Below are 13,879 nucleotides of genomic sequence, written 5' to 3'. Positions count from 1 at the left end.
AAGAACAAAAACCAACCAAAGCATTAGAGAGAATAAAGAAGTGACAAGAAAATTAATCAATAAAATGATCTAAAATGAACAAAAATGGGGAAAAAAGAGCAAAACATAAGGAAAATTAATTTTTAAAAGGAAAACATACAAATTTCACCAAAATAGAAAAAGATCACAAAAAAATGACACCCCCCCCCCCCCCCCCCCCCAGAAATGACCAAAAATAAACCAAAGTCATTGGAAAAATCAACAAAAATAAAGACAATCATCAACAAAATGTGTAAGGTTATTAAAAAACATATAAAAATACACAAAATCAGATCAAAAATACACACAAAAACATAAAACCCCCACAAAAACATAATAAAAATGACCAAAAATAAGTCATCGGAAAAAAATCAATAAAAACCAACCAAAGCATCAGAGAGAATAAACAACTGACAAGAAAATTAACCATCAACAAAATGATCTAAAATGAACAAAAATGGGAAAAAAGAGCAAAACATCAGGAAAATGAATTTTTAAAAGGAAAACATACATTTCACCAAAATGGAAAAAGATCACAAAAAACTGACACCCCCCCACACACACACGGAAATGACCAAAAATAAACCAAAGTTATTGGAAAAATCCACAAAAATAAACAAAAATAAGGAAAAATGAAGAAAATCATCAACAAAATAAAGACTGTTATTAAAAAAACATATTAAAAAAATCACCAAAAATAAACTAATCAATCAACATGAGCCAAAAAAGACCAAAAAACTGAAGTAAATGATTCAAACTGATGGACTGGATCCACTGATAATGAGACCAGGAGTGGATTCATCTGCAGGTTTTCAAAGTGGATCCACCATCAGCTGGAGCCAGGGGGTCATGTGACCCCTCTGGAGCCAGGGGGTCATGTGACCCCTCTGGAGCCAGGGGGTCATGTGACCCCGCTGGAGCCAGGGGGTCATGTGACCCCTCTGGAGCCAGGGGGTCATGTGACCCTGGCTTTGGGTTCGTCCACTCAGACCTGGTTCCTGTTTTTCCTCCTGATTCTGCATCTTCTGTCTTTGAAAAACAGGAAACATGTAAATGCAGTGTTTTTAAAATGTGGGGTCACCTGGAATTTATAGAAACTGATAAAAAATTATGTTTATTATATGTAGCTAGGATAGGCTCCGCCCCCCTGAGCCTAGTGAGGATAAAGCAGGTTCAGAAAAAGAATAAACGAATGAATGAATGAAGGTTCTAATAGTTTGGATTTTTTCATTCTAGTTTAGTTTTATTTAGTTTTGAATGAAAACTAATGAAATGACCAAAACTAGAACTGTAAAAACATTTTCATCAACTGAAATAAATAAAAATTAGAATTAAAAGAAAAAAAACATAACTAACTGAAACTGTATTGTGTGTTTACTAAACTAACTAAAACAGATACAAATTCTGGATCAAATTCCCTTGGTTTTGGTCTTTGTCAATGTCAGATTGATGTTAAATGGATTTCTTTGTCTCTCTCAGTTTTCTGTGCTGTCTCCATCCGACACTTTTTGCTCCGTCACTTGTGTTCACTTGTGGTTTCCAGTCGTCTTCTGGTCCCCACTCTACCTGGAAACATGGAGACTAAAGCAGCAGAGTCCTGTCTGGGATTGATTTGAATAGGAGCACAGAGAAGAAGAGAAAAGAGACCACTGAACTACAACTGAACTACAACTGAACTACAACTGAACTACAACTGAACTACAACTAAACTACAACTAAACTACAACTGAACTACAACTAAACTACAACTGAACTACAACTGAGCTACAACTGAACTACAACTAAACTAAACTAAACTACAACTGAACTACAACTAAACTACAACTGAACTACAACTAAACTACAACTAAACTACAACTGAACTACAACTAAACTAAACTAAACTACAACTAAACTACAACTGAACTACAACTAAACTACAACTGAACTACAACTGAACTACAACTAAACTAAACTAAACTACAACTAAACTACAACTGAACTACAACTAAACTACAACTGAACTACAACTAAACTACAACTGAACTACAACTAAACTAAACTAAACTACAACTGAACTACAACTGAACTACAACTAAACTACAACTGAACTACAACTAAACTACAACTGAACTACAACTAAACTAAACGAAACTACAACTAAACTACAACTGAACTACAACTAAACTACAACTAAACTACAACTGAACTACAACTGAACTACAACTAAACTACAACTGAACTAAAACTACAACTAAGCATTTAGAAAATAATGAAAACTAATAAAAAGTAAAACCATAAGCGGTGTTAAGGCCCTCGTCCTCCTGTGCGATCGCTGAGGTCATCGACAGTGAGAGGACAGCGTGTCGTGGGCTGGATCCGACATTCTGCAGATAAACACAGTTTTATTCTTCTGAAAATAAACGCTTCATCACAGGCTCGTCACAGCCACGCCCAACATTTGATCAAAATGTAACTGGTAACTTTTGATCCCACATATCAGTATGTAATTTTCACTAAGTTTGGTCCAAATTGGATGTAAACCCTAGGAGGAGATGAGGAAAGTATGAGGGGTGGGATTTTATAGGTCCGCACTTCCATCCAATATGGCCGACTTCCTGTTGGGTTTAGGGCGGGGCCATAATGTAATTATTACTTGTCCTACCATGGGCTATGTCTGGACCAAGGTTCACGTTTGTATGATGAAAAACATTTGGGGAGGGCTCCCATCCGTGTAATGAATGTTGATTTTTGAGGGGGCGCTACCGAGTCATTTTGCGATATATTTTTTTTTGGTGACTTCATACAAAAAAATTTTTTGCTTGAATTTTTGGTCAAATAAAATTGACTTTTTGTTAACGTTCAGGGGGTCAAATTTGCTTTCAAAGTGTCATAGAATAATAATAACGGAACCATGTGATTTTAATTGGCCCTCGTCGGCATGTGTACCGAAAAATCAAACCTGCTCTAAGAACGAATTAAAATGAACTGAATTAAAGAAAACAAAGTCAAAACTAAATAAAACTAAACTATAATGAAAAATCCAAAACTATTAGAACCTCGGTCTGCACTGTCTGGGTACTTTTCTAGTTCTGTAATATTTTCATACTCTTTAACAGCGTGATGACATCATCAGATCCAGTCCAATCACAGTGAGGCTCAGCACCTCCAGCAGCACTTCTGGAGGCGTGTCTGGCTCCGCCCACTGCTCGCTCAGCTGGCTCAGCGTCTGATTGGTGGAGCAGAGGAGTTCGGCCGCCCAGCGCAGCTCTCCTTCCTCCTTCAGGGAGGGGGGCGGAGCCTCAGGGAGGGTCACCTGACGGACCATCAGACCTCTCACCTGAACAGACAAACACACACAAACACACACCTGAAACACACAAACACACACAACGGCCCAGTTGGTCGGAATGAGGATCATGTGACAACGAATGGACCAACCAGCTGTCGGAGGACGGTCAGAGCAATAGGGTCAGAGCCAATCAGAAGAGGAGCTGCACCGAGGGGGAGGGCTAAACACAAGAGGAAGGAAACACAGGACAAATGTAACCCTTTTAAAATAAAACGAAAATAAGACACTGATCGCCCAACACGTTCACATCAGGACAATCTGCTGTTCAGTTCAGTCCAGATTTGAGTCATTTCCTGTCTGTTCTGCAGGAGGAGGAGTCTGATCAGGTTATTGACAATTGTGTCAGTGATTCTGATCAGTTTATTGATGATTATGTTGATTATTCTGATCATTGCCCCCATACTCCTGAAGCACCCCCCACGGGACACCACAAGGGACACAGTTGAACACCTTCTCCAAATCCACAAAACACATGTGGACCGGTTGGGCGAACTCCCATGAACCCTCGAGCACCCGATGAAGAGTGTAGACCTGGTCCAGTGTTCTGCGACCAGGACGAAAACCACACTGTTCCTCCCGAATCTGAGGTTTGACTATGGGTCGGATCCTCCTCTCCAGTACCTGGAATAGACTTTCCCCAGGAGGCTGAGGAGTGGGATCCCCCTGTGGTTGGAGCACATCCTCTGGTCCCCCTTCTTAAAAAGGGGGACCACCACCCTGGTCTGCCAATCCAGTGAGACTGTCCCCGACTGCCACGCCATGTTACAGAGACATGTCAACCAAGACAGTCCCTGCACATTCAGAGACTTAAGGTACTCAGGGTGAACCTCATCCATCCCCGGTGCCCTGCCACCGAGGAGCTGTCCAACCACCTCGGTGACTTCAGCTCAGGTGATGGACGAGTCCACCTCTGAGACCTCAGCCTCTGCTTCCTCCATGGAAGACGTGACAGTGGGATTGAGATCCTCAAAGTATTCCTTCCACCATCCAACCACATCCCCAGCGGAGGTCAGCTCCTCCCACTTCCACTGGAAACAGTGTTGGTGGTTCACTGCTTTCCCCTCCTGAGGCACCAAACGATTTGCCAGAATTTCCTTGAGGCCGACCGATAGTCCTCCTCCAAGGCCTCCCTGAACTCCACCCAGACCCGAGTTTCTGCCTCCACAACTGCTCGGGCTGCTGCACGCCTGGCCTGCCGGTACCCATCAGCTGCCTCGGGAGTCCCACGGGTCAACAAGGCTCCATCAGACTCCTTCTTCAGCTTGATGGCATCCCTTACTTCCGGGGTCCACCACCAGGTTCGGGGATTGCTGTCAAAACAGGCACCGGAGACCCTGCGACCACAGCTCTGAGCAGTCGCTTCGACAATGGAGGTGGAGAACATGGTCCACTCGGACTCAATGTCCCCAGCCTCCCCTGGGATCTGGGAGAAGCTCTCCCAGAGGTGGGAGTTGAAGACCGCGCTGACATTGGGCTCTGGCAGACATTCCCAACAGACCCTCACAGCACGTTTGGGCCTGCCGAGTCGGTCCGGTTTCCTCCTTCGCCAGCGGATCCAACTCACCACCAGGTGGTGATCGGTTGACAGCTCCGCTCCTCTCTTCACCAGAGTGTCCAAAACACGCGGCCAGAGGTCTGATGACATGACAACTAAGTCGATCCTCGACCTCCGGCCTAGGGTGTCCTGGTGCCAAGTGCACTTATGGACATCCCTGTGTTCGAACATGGTGTTTGTTATGGACAAACTGTGACGAGCACAGAAGTCCAATAACAAAACACCACTCGGGTTCAGATCAAGTAGGCCGTTTTTCCCCATCACCCCCCTCCAGGTCTCACTGTCATTGCCCACGTTGGTGTTGAAGTCACCCAGGAGAACAATGGAGTCCCCAGTCGGAGCACCATCCAGTACCCCTCCCAGGGACTCCAAGAAGGCCGGGTACTCTGCACTGCTGTTCGGCCCGTAGGCTGAAACAACAGTGAGGCACCTGTCCCTGACCCGAAGGCGTAGGGATGCGACCCTCTTGTTCACTGGGGTGAAGTCCAACACATGGCGGCTGAGCTGAGGGGCTATGACCACGCCCACACCAGCCCGCCGCCTCTCACCGCGGGCAACGGCAGAGAAGTGGAGTGGAGTGGGGTTCTGATCATTTTATTGATGATTGTGTTTTATTATTTTGTTCTTGTTGACGTATCATCGTTTTAGTCGACAGAATCAGGTCCATCTTGACTCTTATTGAACTTTTTAGGTTCATCGTCAGTCATGTGACATCAATCTGAGACTATATATGTGTTTTGATTAGTTTCATTATTTATTGCATCAGTTTGATATTAGAACAGGGGTCACCAGTCCTGGTCCTGGAGGGTCAGTATCCTGTCTTCAAACACACCTGATTCTAATGGACTGTCTATCCTCACCTTCTGCAGAAGTCTGAGAACGACCTTCAGGTGGACTGGAAGAGGAAACATCGAAAACATGCAGGATACTGGCCCTCCAGGACCAGGACTGGTGACCCCTGCATTAGGTCTTAATGGACGTCTTGATCCCACATGGACAGACTCATGGTCCACCTTTGACTCACTGGGACCTGGTCTTTCTTAGTCTTAATGAACTCTGTTACACCTGTCAACATGTCTGTGTTTCTGGGAAATGTAGTTCCAGTGTCTTACTGTTGATGGCGCTGATGAGGAACTGGACGGCGTTCCTCTGATCTGATGAGAGCTCGGACTGAAGAAAATCTGAACCTGAACTGTTCTGATCCAACTGAGGACAGACAAAATATAAGATGTGAGTAAATATGAGCCTGTGTGAAAGGAGAGATCTGCACGTCCCAGGGTGCATTTCACCTGCTCCCGTCCAGGCCTGAAGATCAGTGTATTTCAGTTTGAGGTGCTCACCGTGTCCTCCAGCTGAGTCAGAGCGTTTTCATCGTCCTTAATCTGTCTCAGTTTGTTCATCAGATCCCGACGAGTCGACTCTTTCAGACCTGACAGAGGCTGAAGGAAACGCTCCTTGTTCTGGATCTCTGGACCAGTCACACAGCAGACACTACCATTACATCACTGTCCCTCTGCAAAACCACATTCAAACATCTGAACCGTGATCGGACCTTGTACCGCTGTCTCCAGAGAGTCTCCAACGCTGTCAGAGCTGAGGCACCACCATTCTATAAAAATAAAACAGTTTCACAATAAAAGCCTGAGAAGACGAATGCAGTCGCTAACAAACAACAAAGTGAGAGCGATGACTGTTCATATCCAACCATCGGGCCTGTTTATACGAACCACACATACATAGAATCTGAACATTTATCAACCAAAACAGCTTCAACAACTCATGTTTCAACATCTGCCTGTATGTTCACATGTATTTAATCATTTGGATGTTTGGGTTTAGGTCCTGTGGTTTGGGCTAAAAAAGATCAAGTCCACCAGTTTCAGAAGGGGGAGTTCCAGTTACAGGGGGATCCCAGTCCTCAGCCTCCCTGGAAGGGCCTATGAGTACTGTAGAGGAGAGTTAGACCGATAGTCCAACCCCGGGTTCAACAGGAAAAGAGTGGTTTTTGACCCAGTCATGGGACACTGGACCAGCTCTTTACCCTCCACAGACTCCTAGAGGGTTCATGGGAATTTGCCCATCCAATCCACATGTGTTTCGTGGATCTGGATAATGCATTTGACTACATCCCTCAGGGTATTCTGTGTGTGTGTGTGTGTGTGTGTGTGTGTGGTACTCTGGGAGTATGGGGTCTATGGCCCACTACCGTGGGTTAGTAGGTCCTTGTATGACCAGAGTCAGAGCTCGGTTTGCGTTGCCAGTAGTAAGTTGGACTGGTTCCCGTTGTGGGTTGAACTGCGTTCATAATCTTTATGAACAGAATTTCCAGGCACAGCCAAGAGGCAGAGGGGGTCCATCTCTACTTTTTGCAGATGATATGGTCTTGTTTGCTTCATCAAACTGTGACCTCAGGCTTGCACTATGACGGTTCACAGCTGAGTGTGAAGATGAAAACTAGCACCTCCAAGTCTGAGGCTATGGTCCTCAGTTGGATGAGTTTGGATTGTCTCCTCTGGGTTGGGGAAGAGTTACTGCCCCAAGTGGAGAAGTTTAAGTATCTCAGGGTCTTGCTCATGAGCAAGGGAAGGATGGAATGTGAGACGCCAGCTGAATCGGGGCAGTGTTAACACTGTACCAGTCTGTTTTGGTGAAAAAGGACCTGAGTCGAAAGGCAAAACTCTTGATTTACCCGTCGATCTCCTTTCCTACCCTCCCTTATAGTCACAAGCTGTGGGTTCATGACCGAAACGTCAAGATCATGGATACAAACAGTGCAAATGAGTTTTCTTCACAGGGTGGCTGAGTTCTCCCTTGGAGATGAGATGAGGAGTTTGGTCATCTGGGAGAGGCTCAGAGTAGAGCATCTGCTCCTCCACAACAAGAGGAGCTACCTGAAGGTTAGGGTTATCTGGTAGCTCCTCTTGATTTGACGTTCAGTGACTCAGGAATAAAGTCTGAGGCTGATTCTCTGAGTTTATGTCAGATTTGACTCAAACAGAAAATAAAAGACACTTGAACTCACCTGTGTTGTACATCCGCACCTTCATGGTTCTGGGTGGGATTCCTGAAGAACAGGGAAGCATCAGGTCAGGTGTTCCTGCTCCACCTCTTCTTCATGTATCATTTGCTACAGCTGCTTATTTTGAACCTGTTTGTGGTTTGGATAAACCATCATGTGATGATGACCTGCTGGTCTGAGACTAAACCTGGAGCTGCAGGAGGACGATGTGTGCCCTCTGCTGGCCTCAGTAACACACAACACTCTACATGTTCAACATGATCTGATCCCACCATGATGTGGATGTGCTAGATTTTACTGTGGAGGCTGAAGTTCTGATGATCTTAAATGGTTTGTCATCACTGGACTGGTTCCTTCATAAGTACCTGTTATATGTGATCAGGTATTTATAGACCTTTTCCTACAACGTCTTTGCTGAATCCTTGATTCTGATTGGTCATTAAACCTGAGTGGTGCTTCTTACCCAACGTGCCTCCATCTGTTGTTATCTCCATCAGGCTGTAGGCAAAGGTGGAGTCTGCAGGGATGGTGAAGCTCATCTTCTCTTTTTTACTGACCTGAACATGAAATCCAACAAACAAGGGTCAGCTCATCAGCTGCAGCAGTTTGGTAAATTCACCCATCCGTCCGACCAACACAAGCCCTCCAATGCCTCCAGGGTTGGACTAGAAACACCTGAGCAGGAGGCGTCCTGACCACATGAACCACCTCAGCTGTGTTTTTTTCTGGATGTGGAGGAGCAGTGACTCGACTCTGAGCTCCTCCTTGATGTTTGAACTCCTCCCCCACCTCTAATGGAGAACCCATCCACCTTCTTCTACCTGTGGCAGTAGCTCAACCCAGGAATTCTGCCTCAAATCAGACCTGGAGGTGCTGATCCTCAAACACTTCCCACAGTGTGACCTGTGTTGGAGGTCACTGTTTGATGAACCCAATAGGACCATGTCGTCTGTGAAAGCAGAGGTTCCACCCTGACGCCACCAAAGCGGACCCCCAGCTGCATCTACAAATCCTGTTCCTCATTAGGAACAGGTCTGACCTGCTCCCAGCAACGCAGTGTCCATAGACCTGCTACCCCTGAACCCCCCCCAGAACACCCCAAAGCCATATATATGAACCACTTGGACAAACTGATGCACCGTCCAGCACCTGTAGAAGGTGGACCCCTGGTCCAGGGAATATTTCAGTTCAGCAAAGCAGCTGACACTTGACTTAAAGGTGTGTGAGACTTTCATCACCAATTTTTCATCAAATCTGTAAATCAATCAGCAGCAGTGCAACCATATGATATCATACAGCTTCAACAAACACGATGCTGAAACGGCTGAAGTGGAGCTCCAGCCGTTTCAGCATCGTGTTTGTTGAAGCTGTAAGATATCATATGGTTGCACTGCTGCTGCTGCTGCCAGGCGGCTGCGCAAACCTCCAATTCCCACATTGCATGTCGTGACAAAATTCTGAAGATGCCCAAGTTTCCTACCGGCTCTGTTTGTAAACAAATGGTTTGTTTATGGTGGAGTACACTTCAAAATTGTTCACTGTGAGGGAAGAGATTCAGGTGAGTACTGACAAGACTAATGGATTCATGATACTGAGGATATGACTGAGGTTGGACAAATCTGATGAAAAACTAATGATGAAAGTCTCCCGCAGCTTTAAAGGGGTTGGGGTTATCTATAATCATTTCCTCACTAAAATAGAACAGGTCCTTCGATCATTTACAGAGAAGGTCAGCCAATGGAAGTCACATGACCTCCTCAGACACTCACTGTCATTTGCAATTTTGTGAAGAAGGAGCATCCTGCCATCATGGAGCCCTTAGTTCCTTCTCCTCTGACAAATGTCACCGGGGCAACGTTGAAGACAGTCTGATAGACAAACTTCAGCTTCTCTGATTCCTTCAGTCTCAGCATGTCCACCATCTTCTGCTTCAGTTTCCTGAGACGAACATCAGAGAAGAACCAGAATCGACACCAGATGAACATCAAACACAACCGACATAAAAAAGTGACTCACAGGACAACAGCTTCAAGCACAGCTCAATAGTGGTCGTAGTAAGAAAGTCTCAATTTCAACTGTGAACAGAAGACTTCCAGTTGCAGGTTTGATGGGTCCAGCTGCAGCTAAAGCCACTGCTGAGACTTCAGAATAAGAAAAAGAGGCTTGGCTGGGCCATGAAACAGCACCAGTGGACTACTGAAGACTGGAAGAAGGTGTTATGGACTGATGAAACCTTCAACTGGAAGTCTTCTCTTCCCAGTGTAAACTCTTCCTCTCTTCCTCCTCCTCTCTCTTCTCTCTTCTTTCAGCTGTTGTCCTGTCAGTCTCCTCTCCTCCTCCTCTATGACCTCCTCTCTTCCTCCTCCTCTCTCTTCTCTCTTCTTTCAGCTGTTGTCCTGTCAGTCTCCTCTCACTCCAGCTGTTTTCTGTCCTAAACTCTTCTTCTTCTTCTGTTGTGTCTGTGCTTCTTCCAGACCTCTTCTGTCTGCATTTCCAGTCCAGTTTCAGTGCCTTTGGATGCTGAAGGAAACTGGACTTCCTGACACCTGGACTTTCTTGGACATTTCTCTGGAGGACACACCTCCATTTTTCCCTCTTCTGATGCTCTGTCTCTCTTCTCTGGTTCATTCTTTTCCTCTTTTCCATTTTTACAGTACCACACTCCTTTCTTCAGTCCAGTCCTGTTCCAGTCCTGCTCCATGGGTCTGGTACCACAGTGTGTTCCACACTCCTGTTCTGCAGACACAGGGGGTGGAAGGAGTTCACAAACGTTGGGACACCTGCAGGAATTGAACCACCAACTTTCAAGGCTTGATCAACCTCCATTGCTGCAGAACTGCTTTCAGTTGTTCACCCATTACTTGTTCGCCTTTTTGTATAACTCCAAAATGTACATTATTTTTCAGTTTTATTTAACCTTACCTTTGTTTTTTTTTTTTTTGTTTTTTTTTTACCTGTCAGTTCACTGCGTACATTTGTACCGTTTACAGCTGTTCATTGGACTAGAACTGCTGAAATTTCAAAACAAAACTGGAAAAATTGGGGTGTTCTAAAACTTTTGACTGGTAGTGTGTGTGAAGTCAGACAGATGTTGGATTGGATTAGAGACAGACAACAGCAACGTTTTACAAACATCAGTATCCGAACTGAGCTCCGACAGCACAAAACAGGAAGTAGAACAACTACAACGTCCCACCTTCACCTTTACTGTTTAGGTTTTATGTTCAGTTGAAAGACATTGAATTATTGGTTGATTGATTATTTTTCCTCTTGCATCTCTGACTTAAATCAGGTTATTTCAGACTGTGGTGAAGTTTTTCGGGTTGGTGATGTCATCAGCTGATCAGTCGTCATGTTGGGTTTTGTTGTTTTGGACGTTCATTGATCCATTGACCTTTAAAACAGACGTACCTGCCATTGCAGCTCGTCCTCAGTTTGTTGATGTCCACTGTCTTCATCTTCAGGGTGAATGTGGACGCTGCGTCCACAGTGTCACCTGACACATGAAGGTTTGCCGCCCCTTCAGGAGCTTTAAGCCCCGCCTCTCCGCTGCCGGATATGAATTGGCTCATGCAGACGTTCTCTGCCAGAATGCTCTCTTTGTACTCTGCAGTAGAGGAGGTCAATGCAGATGTTACTGATGTCTGTACCTTCACATTGGCCTGAACCAGTGGGAGTGTTTACCTGGTGTGAACTCCGCCTCCTCCAGCAGGTCGAGCAGTGATTGGTCGACCAAAGTGTACTTGATCACTGGCCACAAGATCCTCTCTTTGACTTTGACCAGGGTCAGTATCGGCACCTTCGCCTTGACGTTTTTATTGTAGATGAGGTCTCCTTCAGCGCCCAGTTTTTTCATCAGAGCTTGAGTTTTGGCTGCAAACATCTGAAACAGACATCACATGAAACATGACATGAAACATCACATGACCACAACGATGTGTGCATATACACCAAGAACAACTGGTGCAATAATGTAGAGGTAATCTCAAACCACTACTCTTCTGACATAGAATTATTGAGTGCCAAATGCAGACCTTTCTATTTACCTTGGGAATTCACCGTTACCATCATCATCATCATCATCGCAGCAGGGTACACCCCCCACAGAGCAAACACCACAGAAGCCCTGAGTGTTCCGCTCCCGCAGTGACCTGCAATCTGTGCTTCCAGAAGGGGTTTTCATTGTGGCAGGGGACTTAGTGAATAGAGGTGAGAATACTCTGGATCAGGTCTACAGTAACATCACACAGACATTCAAGGCAGCCCCCCGCCCCCACCTTAGCCCCCCCCCAGGTCACTTCTCTGTGATGCCATTTCCTGCCTACAAGCCCCTGCTGATCCGGAACAAAGCTCCTGTGAAGCAGGTGAGGGTTTGTCCTGTAGGAGCTATGGAAGCCTCAGGACTGCTTCGGGTGCACGGGCTGGGAGGTGTTGAAGCCGGCTGTGGAGATCCAGGAGTACGCTGAGTCTGTGTGTGCGTACATCCAGAAATGTACGGAGGATGTTAGTGTGGTTAAACACATCACCACAAGGGGGCCAATGAGGAACCCTGGATGACCAGTGAAGTACGGACAAGGCTGAAGGCCTGAACAAAATGCCCTCAGGTCTGGGGATACGGTGGCACCAAAAACAACCAGAGCCAACCTGAACTGGACTTTCAGACAAGCGAAGCGTGCTCATGGTCAAAAAGTGCAGGACTTTTTCAAGAACCCCGCAAACAACAGACAAATGTAGAAGGGTATCCAAACCATCACAACCAGCCCCTCCCCCCCCCCGAGAAAGTCAACACCTGGAAAGCCACAGGCCCTGACAACATATAGGGAAAGGTACTAGGGGCATGCACTGACCAGCTGGTGGAGGTTCTCAGATGTCTTCAGCGTCTCACTACACGAGGCTGCGGTACCATCATGTTTGAAGACTGCTATGATCAAACCAGTGCCAAAAAATCCCCCATCTGCTCCCTCCACGACTACCACCCTGTAGCACTCACCCCCATCATGATGAAATGCTTCCAGAGGCTGGTAAAGGACCACATCATCTCCAGACTCCCCACTTCATTTGACCCACACCTGTCATGGGAAGTGTATTTGGACCCAAATGCAACTCTCAGGTAAAAGCCACAAAAGTTCTTGACTATAATTTTAACAGATAACAGTCCGACTGTGGGAGGAGCTCAGGTGGGTCGGTGTGGGTGCTGGACCTGTCAGGCTGATTTGTAGCCCAGTAGAGTGGTCTTTGGAGACCAGCAGAGGCTGAGACCTGGATACACCAAGCAATCAGTCGGACCAGATCCAGGAAACAAACAGATGGATCCTGTAGTCAGGGGCGGGGACGAGAGGATGTGGGTGTGGAAGAGGGTCAGAAAAAAACTGAAGGGTGAAGGAGGATGGTAGCACTTTCACTGTGGGAATGTCAACGTAGAAGGTTTGGACGGCCACGGAGGATACGGACAAACCCAAACAACCACAGGAGGACCAGGACCAGGGAACAAACAGACAGATCTGGAAGGCTGGTGGGTTTACGGGGGCTGAGATGAGGAGGCGCTGCCAGGAACAGGCTGTGTCGAAACCACGGAATCCAACCAAAGACATCTGCTGCAGAGTCAGGCATGGACGATCTGGCAATGAGCAACTGAACCAGAGCTGCTGACGTGGTGGACCTGATGTTACCGATGAGGTGAGGGAGGGGACAGCAGCCAAGTGAACAGGGGCAGCACCAGTGTGCCTATGGTTCCAACTGCTCCACAGCTTAGTTCAGGGGTGTCCAGCCCTGGTCCTGGAGAGCCCCTGTCCTGCATGTTTTAGGTGTAACCCTCTTCCAACACACCTGATTTAAAGGATCAGCCCATCCTCCAGCTCTGCAGAAGCCTGATAATGACCGTCAGGTGTGCTGGAAGACGGACACACCTAAAACATGCAGGAAAGGGGCTCTCCAGGACCAGGGCTGCTGACCCCTG

General features: G+C 46.3%; 1 protein-coding gene across 1 annotated transcript; it reads right to left on the bottom strand.

Moving 5' to 3' along the window:
- Positions 1–312: 312 nt before the first annotated feature.
- Positions 313–12,990, bottom strand: LOC115415823 (uncharacterized). The gene is made up of 12 exons (XM_030129468.1): positions 12,914–12,990; positions 11,608–11,806; positions 11,335–11,530; positions 9,693–9,861; positions 8,387–8,480; positions 7,927–7,968; positions 6,457–6,513; positions 6,245–6,372; positions 6,017–6,110; positions 3,439–3,509; positions 3,107–3,337; positions 313–1,047 (listed from the first exon to the last, which is right to left on the bottom strand). The coding sequence occupies exons 1-11, from the start codon at positions 12,959–12,961 to the stop codon at positions 3,110–3,112; spliced, it is 1,326 nt and encodes a 441-aa protein (XP_029985328.1). The 5' UTR covers positions 12,962–12,990; the 3' UTR covers positions 313–1,047; positions 3,107–3,109.
- Positions 12,991–13,879: the final 889 nt, after the last annotated feature.

Source organism: Sphaeramia orbicularis, unplaced genomic scaffold (assembly GCF_902148855.1).
Source record: "Sphaeramia orbicularis unplaced genomic scaffold, fSphaOr1.1, whole genome shotgun sequence".
Taxonomy (NCBI): Eukaryota; Metazoa; Chordata; class Actinopteri; order Kurtiformes; family Apogonidae; genus Sphaeramia; species Sphaeramia orbicularis.
Note: the sequence above shows the minus strand (reverse complement) of the source record. Positions and strands in the feature narration are given on the sequence as shown.

Coding starts and splice junctions, on each gene's coding strand:
- LOC115415823 (XM_030129468.1), bottom strand. CDS start 12,961: ATGATGTGGTCCTTTACCAGCCTCTGGAAGCATTTCATCATGATGGGG. Junction 9,862..11,334: donor AGGACGAGCTGCAATGGCAG/GTACGTCTGTTT, acceptor TGTTCGTCTCAG/GAAACTGAAGCAGAAGATGG. Junction 6,111..6,244: donor TGACTCAGCTGGAGGACACG/GTGAGCACCTCA, acceptor GTCTGTCCTCAG/TTGGATCAGAACAGTTCAGG.